Below are 7,822 nucleotides of genomic sequence, written 5' to 3' on the forward strand. Positions count from 1 at the left end.
CAGCCTTTGTTTTCATGTCAGCATTAACTTTTGTTATGTGACATCACATAAATGTCTGTATGTGTGTATTAGATGTATCGGGCAACAATGACTTGTTTCTGTGGACCTGCTCTAGGAAATAGTATGATGTGGAAGAGGAGATTGTAATTGGGAAGGCTGAAGTTCTCTCATCTCTTTTGCAAGCACTGAGGAGATTGTTGTTGTTTTTTTTGAGATTTCGGGATTTTTGTTTTCCAGTTCTGTATGCAACCTGGAAGTTAGATAAGCTGTTTTTATTTACTTTCTTAAAGTGGTTAGATGATGTGCTGTACAAAATCAGGGAATGCTTGTAAACAAAGAATTAGCCTCTTCCATCACGAAGAGGAGGTATAGACTGATAGACTTCAGAGCTGCAAAAGAAAAAACCATGTTGCTTTTAACAGGTGACTGAATTGTACATTTTTATGGTCTTTTCAAATAGACTGACAAAGCTGAAGAATCACAAGTTGAAATGAGTAACCAAGAGACTGATGTGCTACGTTGCTGGAGATGTAGAAAATACATAGCAAATTCTGTTTGCCTTGCAAAATGTTATGGAAAAGAGCCATCTGATGTAAGTATAGTGTCTGAAGGGCTGCTTTGTTCTTGTTATTTAGCTTTTTCCAGTGCTACTGGTTTTTGATAAAGGAGAATCGTTAGTCTTTCCTTCACTAGATTTGCTTGTGAAGATAAGTACTAAAATCTGGACAATTCCATGGAGAAAGATGTAAGCAGTAGTGCTATCAAAGCCAGGTAATCAACAATTACCTAATATTCTGCAGCCTGCTGGCTGATGTTTGTGATGTATTTGTCCACTTGCTTGTGTATATATTGGTACCAGTTTACATATAAAAATCAGTTTTATCTTTGCATCTTGTTTTGTTATAATTTGTCTTAACAGGGAACTCTTTATTTCTAAGGTGTATTTTAAGTGCTGATGCTGATTTCTGGTTAACTGGTAGATAACTGTGCGTAAAATATTCCTAGATCAGATATCTCTGTTATTAATTTTGAAAGAGCAGGGGATAGTCTGCGCACAGATACTGTTGATGCACTGCCAGGCTAAATACCACTTAGTAACTTGTGTCATATTGTTAAAATAAAGAGAAAAATGATCATACAGAATAAGACAGTGACAAAATATTTCTTATTGCTTTGTAAGTTAGTTATCATAAAGAATTAGAGTCCTTCCAAGTACACCAAGAACAATGTGCTTACATCCTATGGTGCTGAATCAGAGAGAAAAAAATAAATAGAATAGAATATGTTAATTTTATTTGGTTTTGAATACACTAGAAATAAAATACCGCACCATTTGTTTTAGCACTGGAGAAAAGCATAACCATTGAAGTTAAAAACAAAGTTACTATGAAGACCCTAGCATAATTATTATTAATAATATACCGTATTTTATTAATCTATATGCATTTAGGTTGGTAGTCAGAAATCAAATGTTTTTAACACACAGGTTTGCAAGAGGGCAGGATATACACTCACCTCATGTACATCTGTAACACGGAACATTTTCAGAAGGCTACCTTTTAAAAGCAGCATCTTTTTGGTTTGTTTTTTTCTGTGTGTGTTCTGTTTTTTTTTTTTACAATCACTGTGACTTTCAGTTGCTAAATTTCTGGAGTCTTAATCTGGGTTGATAGCTGATCTTGAGTTTTAGTCTACCAGGCATATCATTTCAGGACTCAGCAAGAAGAATTTTCATTGTATTTAGCATTTTCTAATAACTTAGCTTTTCAAACAACTGAAAGAAAGCCTTTTTTCACCTAAAAACTGTTTCTAGAGGAAGGCTAGATATCAAACACACAAAAAATGATAAACTAATTATTGTGTTGTGTTTAGGATCTTCTTTTGGAATTTATTTTAAAGTTAAAAGCTCAGTATTTTTGAATGGTAATCTGCCCTACTCATTATGTGCCTCTCCAACAATACAAAAGTAAAAATTTTAAATGGCTTTTTCTGAAGCAAAAATTTAACAGTAATGTTAGTCCTTTTGAATAAATAAGCAAAGCGTTTCCAAAGTCAGCAGTATTTGGATGCAGATATTTCTTGACAATAATAACTTTGTTCTAATCAAGATCTTTTCATATTAAATGCAATTAAATCAGTTGTTTGAGCTTCTTCTTAAACAGTGTATTGCTAGTGCCTTATTAGTGGAGTTACTCTATTTGTAAATTGAAGCCCAGATTATGACTACATAAATACCTATAAATTCAGAAGGAAAACTTCAGTTCCGGAACATTGTTATTCCAGAATATAATGTGTGTCTGTAGTTGAGAAGCGCATGAGATGATATCTACAAGTGGGAATGCAAAGACTCATCTGCTGCATACATAGTAGGAAATTCCCCTTTTCTGTATAGGTTTTGTGGGTACCTTATTAAAATAACTCTCAGAATATACTCCTGTCTTTCTCATATTGCAAAGTACAGTGATCACATTTTCAATTTTAGTTCTTTTTGCAGTTTTTTTTTTTTTACATTACACTTCGTTTTGTGGAAGGGGACATCTTTGCAAAGTCAAGTCTAGTGCATTCCTTAGGCAGTGCAGCTCTTCTGACACAATCTGTGGGGCCAAGCAGAAGTACAAATGTATCCTGTGCTACTTCATCGAAGTACTCAGATGTACCTTTCAAGTGAATCTTTTAAGGTCACTACAAATGTATCAAGATTCAAGGTGACTTGGTTGTCACCACAATACGCTTTCCTGTATTTCAGGGTGGACTCAACTTCCCATAGTATAGATCTTAATTTCCTAACATACTGTAATCTTAGAAAGATTAATTTTTTGCTGGTTTCTTTTATGATTAAACTCCTTTTGCCTGCAGAGCATGAGGGTGTAGAATATTTTTCATGGTATATACTAAGGGTTTTTTGTTTGTTTGCAGTGGATTTTCACTCCTTTCATGGCAAAATATAGTGGAACTTTAAATTGATAGTAAAGATCCATCTTTATTTTGAACAGAACTGAAAGTGCTCTTTCACTAATTATGTAGATAGCAGATAAATGTAATTTAATGCTGCTTTCTGAGTCAGCAGGAGACAAAAAAAATAATAGAGTAGTAATATTTTCAGTATGTCATCTTTCCCTTTTGAATTTTAGGCTTGCAATTGAATATGTTGCTTAAATATGAGTAAAAGAATACTCTTAGAACAAATCTTAAAACTAAATGTTGAAGTTGCGTATACATTATAAATACTTTAAATCAGAATTAGGTCTAAGTTGAATCAGAATTTTATCTTGAGTTGAAGTACATGCAGTCTATTTCATAGAGAAGATGAAGGTGATATCATAGATACAGCAAATGAATCTGTTTCAGTTCTGCTGTCATTAAGTGGAGAATTTCTATAAGTTTGTCTACAGTATATGTTTCACTTTAAATTCTCAGAATAAAATTTTTACTCCCATTAGTTCCGTAAAGTAGTAGTCAGTGTTTTTTCGACATTCATCACCTTTAACAAAGGCTTTTTGGACTTTGACACTTATAAGAGCTTGTGTCTTACACATCCTTAGAACTTTACTGACATTCAAAACTGACATTCAAAAATTGTCCAATACTGACCAGTCTTCATATACTATAACTTAATTTCTTCCTGCCTTTATGGAAAATTGTACCAGCTGATAGAGCATGTGAAATCAGTTTCCTTATATAATGGAAGATCAGCTATTGCATACTTTCTGTTCTTGCAAACAAAATAAAAACACCTCCAGACGCCTCCATCTGCACAGTGGAGTCTGTCCAATGTCCTTAGATTCAGAAATAGTATATTCTTGACAGCATCTACTTGATTTTTGGCTTAAAGAATGTACCAGCATCTTTGAGTATCATTTGTTAATAAAATATTTACTGAATTTGGGAGGCTGATATTTGATTATGTTCAAACAAAAAAATCCTACATGAATGTTGAATAACAATACAGTATTTATTTTTTCAATAGATATCACGGCATTCAGCTGTTGCTGAGGAGTCTTGCAACATTTGGCATGTGAGCTTAGAAGCTATACCAGAGTGGGTTAAATGCGTCATTGAGAAGGTAGATATATTCTTCCTTGTATCTTTATCATTTAACAAAACATCAAATAAGGAGGGAAGAAATTTGAAGGATACTTCTCTGAAAAGATCTATATATATTACAGAGAAGTCTGTAACTGAAGGATTTTTTTTTGTAACACTATATATTATTATGGAAGACTTTTATATGTATTATTTTCTTATGTACAAAGGCTGCTCTGAAACTAATGCCTCCTACTTTCTGATGCTGGCCCACCGTGCCATAAGCAGATGGTTATGGTGTGTCAGTAGAAGTTAAACTTTCCCACTGATATTCCATTACATTTTGTTGATATACAAGATATGGCAGCAGCGGGGCAGACTGGCAAAACAACATCTGACATGTAAGTGCATACAAAGGAAAGGTGAGGAATTGAATTCCTCCATTAAGAAAAAATGCACTGTTCTGCTCATGAGGAAGCAAAATGGCTTCTGACAGTTTCTTGGCAAAACCAGACAAAGTATTCACAGGTAGGCCAATAGTCATATACAGAAAGAAGAGCTGAAGTCACCCAACTGGTAAAGGGGATCTCTGGCCGTACAGCACTTCTTCACAGGAAAAAGCCAACATCCAAGTGACACTCTCTTTTCAGTGGCTGGCCCTTATATGACCCCAGGGTGACTCCTCACTTGGTCCACACCTTCTGGTTACATGGGCAGCACAGGTGCAAACAGTTTGCCTATGCTCTATGAGTCAGTGACATCTTTCATCATGTGCTCCGTCACCAGTTCAATCTATGACCTAACAGGCTCCCCTACGTGCCCCCATTGATATTCATTGACTGCTGCTGAACATGGAAGGTGACCTAACAGTGGATGTGTACATTGTGAGATGGTGGGTAGTGTGTTTCAGCCAGTGCAGATTGTCAGGAGCATGGCATGCAGGTTCTTGTTCACTGCTGGAGGGAATGACATAGCTCACAATGGTGACTATATATTAAAAATGTATGAATTATCTAGGCTTTGGCTTTTGGTTTGTGCTGATCATTGTATCTTTTAGTACTAGCACTTGTGGACAGTAACATTGAAGGTCTTTTAGAGATTGATTGTTGGAATATGATATAATTTCTTTCTTTTACATGTGATTTTTTTTTATATGACTAGAAAATACTTGCTTACTTGGAAATTCCAAGGTCTGATGACAAGCTAGTGTCAATGCATTTGAATCTTAACTGCCCATTGAAAAGTATAAGACATCTCACAACTGTTGAAATTATTGTTTCTATTGACTGTATTCTTTTTTTTCGGTCTAGAACTTAAATGTTACTTGTAGAATCACAGAATGGCATGGGTAAGAAGGGGACTTTAAGCTCACCCAATTCCAACCCTGTGCCATCAGCAGAGTTTCCAGCCACCAAATCAAGTTGATCATGGCCCCATCCCATGACCTTGACACCTTCAGGGATGTGGCATCCACAGCTTCTCTGGGCAGCCTGTTTGAGTGCCAAACTACCCTCTGAGTAAGGAATTTCCACCTAATATCTACCTTAAATCTCCCCTCTTTAGTTTAAAGCCATTCCCTCTCATCTTGTATAAGACCTTGTTAAAATGTTGCTCTGCTCCTGCTTATAAGCTCCCTTCAAGTACTGGATGGCCATAATGAGGTCTCTCCAGAGTCTTGTCTTCTCCAGGCTGAACAAGCCCATCTCCCTCAGCCTTTCACTGTAAGAAAGCACTCCAGCCCTCTGATTATCTTCATGGCTCAGTTCACATCTGTCTTGTGTTGCAGGCCCAAGGCCTGGACGCATTACTGCAGGTGGGGCCTCAGGAGGGCAGAGCAGAGTAGCACAGTCCCCTCCATCTCCCTGCTAACTACCTTTCTGTTGATGTTGCCCAAGATACATTGGCCTTCAGGGCTGGATACACATATTGCTGGCTGTGTTAGTCTTTTCATCCACCAGAACTTCCCAAGTCTTTCTCTGCTGGTGTAGGAGAAGTAAGCCAAATCAGTGGGTTTTGTTTGCCCTGCAAACAAATTAATGTTTGATTTTGAGAAGCACATTCTATTTGCACTTCTTTCTGCTTAGGTTTCAGTATCCAAGTTCTCTTATATATGCAAAAGCATATATATTTCTGTTATATTCTATTCTGTTTTAATCTGTATCTGAAATTACAATTCTGGTCTAAGCAAATCCACTCTGAAAATGGCAGTGCAAAGAAAAAATGATGACTGTAAAACTAAGCATTTAGAAATTAAGGAAACTTGTTTCATTCTCCTTCAATGTCTGTCTGTTTTGTATTCTTAAACATTAATTAATCTCTTCTGAAAATTAATGAAATCTTGGACCTAAATAGTGCACGACAGAATAGTGCATCTGCTTCAAAAATATTGATCTTTGGGAAGAAAAAGAAAAGCAGGGTGATAAGGTATTTTCATGCCTTTACATTCATTCATGCATTACAGATTAACCTAATCTTGAATGCCTGATCACAGTGACCCAATTTTTATAGCAGTTTGCACATTCAATTATTTCAGTATAATTGGAATTAATGTTACGTTAGTTGTAAATGCTCATCTTTCTGCATATGAAAACCCAAAGGTTCATTTTGGAGGCCTAAGACATAAAAGACCTGTAGACAGTGACTGCTTAGAAGAGGTTTAGAGTATTTCCTCAAGATTGCAGAAGAGCAATGTTTCTCTGGTTGTCGAGGCACAGAACACAGTACTCTTTGCAAGTCTTCAGTATCAGTGTTTTGTTTTCTCTTTCACATCCTCAGAACTCTTGTTTCATTCACTTCTGACCTCTCTGGAAAGATGCTGCAGGTTATGGATATATATATGGGGTTTTAAAACAATTTTGGTTTATCCATAGATCCTCCTGGGCTCTGAATAATGTTGTGATCATGTGTTATTTTCTCCCTTATGACTCCTGAATCAAAGGCTAAATCATTTTACATAAGCACAAAGTCTATTTGCAGCCTGCAACAGCCCACTGCTTCCCAGCCAGTTCTTTTTTGCCATCTGTCCCTGTTCTTAACCAATCTCATTGGGTTTCATGCACACATTAATATATAGCAAATCTTCAATAATTATAAATATCTGATCAGTGTTGCTACCGCTCATTATTTACTAGAATTCTGATTTCCCTATCAGTCTTCATTTTGTTTGGCTTCTTCGGGTAAACATTCTTACTTTTCTGTCTTTATGGAGACCATTTTTAAATCTGTGTATCCTAAGCTCTTCTTAAGATCTTGCTGGTTTTCCCACTGCCACCGCCTCTGCTGTTACTTCTTAAACTGAGTCAGTGGTTTATCGTTCCCTTACCAAGCTCATGCTAAATCAATCCCAGACTCCCTTGTACCGCACTTGATCTCCCAGTTTCCCTGCACATTTGGCAATTGGGATGTACTTTTTTTTCCCTACGATCTCTAGCTTTCCCATTTTTGCCTGAATCACAGAGTGGCTGAGGTTGGCAGAGCACTCTGGGTCCATCTGGCCCAACCCCTGCTCCAGCGGGAACACCCAGAGCAGGGTGCCCAGGTCTGTATCCAGGCAGATTCTGGAGATCTTCAAGGAGGAGACCCCACAACTCTCTGGACAATCTGTGCCAGTGCACAGATAAATACCCAGTATTTATACAAACTGGGGGAAGATCTCCTTGAGAGCAGCCCTGCAGAGAAGGACTTGGAGGTCCTGGTGGACAAGAAGCTGAACATGAGCCGGCAATGTGTTCTTGTAGCCTGGAAGGCCAAATATGTTCTGGGCTGCATTAAAAAAGGGGTGGCCAGCAGGGAGAGGGAG

General features: G+C 37.1%; 1 protein-coding gene across 1 annotated transcript in view; it reads left to right on the forward strand.

Moving 5' to 3' along the window:
- The first annotated feature begins 230 nt into the window (after nt 1-230).
- Nucleotides 231-7,822, forward strand: part of RNF180 (ring finger protein 180) — a 70,789-nt gene continuing 63,197 nt past the window's right edge. Inside the window, 2 exon segments of the mRNA XM_031557248.1 lie at nt 231-592; nt 3,968-4,063. Of these exon segments, the coding sequence (XP_031413108.1) occupies nt 491-592; nt 3,968-4,063 (198 nt within the window). The 5' untranslated portion in view covers nt 231-490.

Source organism: Meleagris gallopavo, chromosome Z, assembly GCF_000146605.3.
Source record: "Meleagris gallopavo isolate NT-WF06-2002-E0010 breed Aviagen turkey brand Nicholas breeding stock chromosome Z, Turkey_5.1, whole genome shotgun sequence".
Classification (NCBI taxonomy): Eukaryota; Metazoa; Chordata; class Aves; order Galliformes; family Phasianidae; genus Meleagris; species Meleagris gallopavo.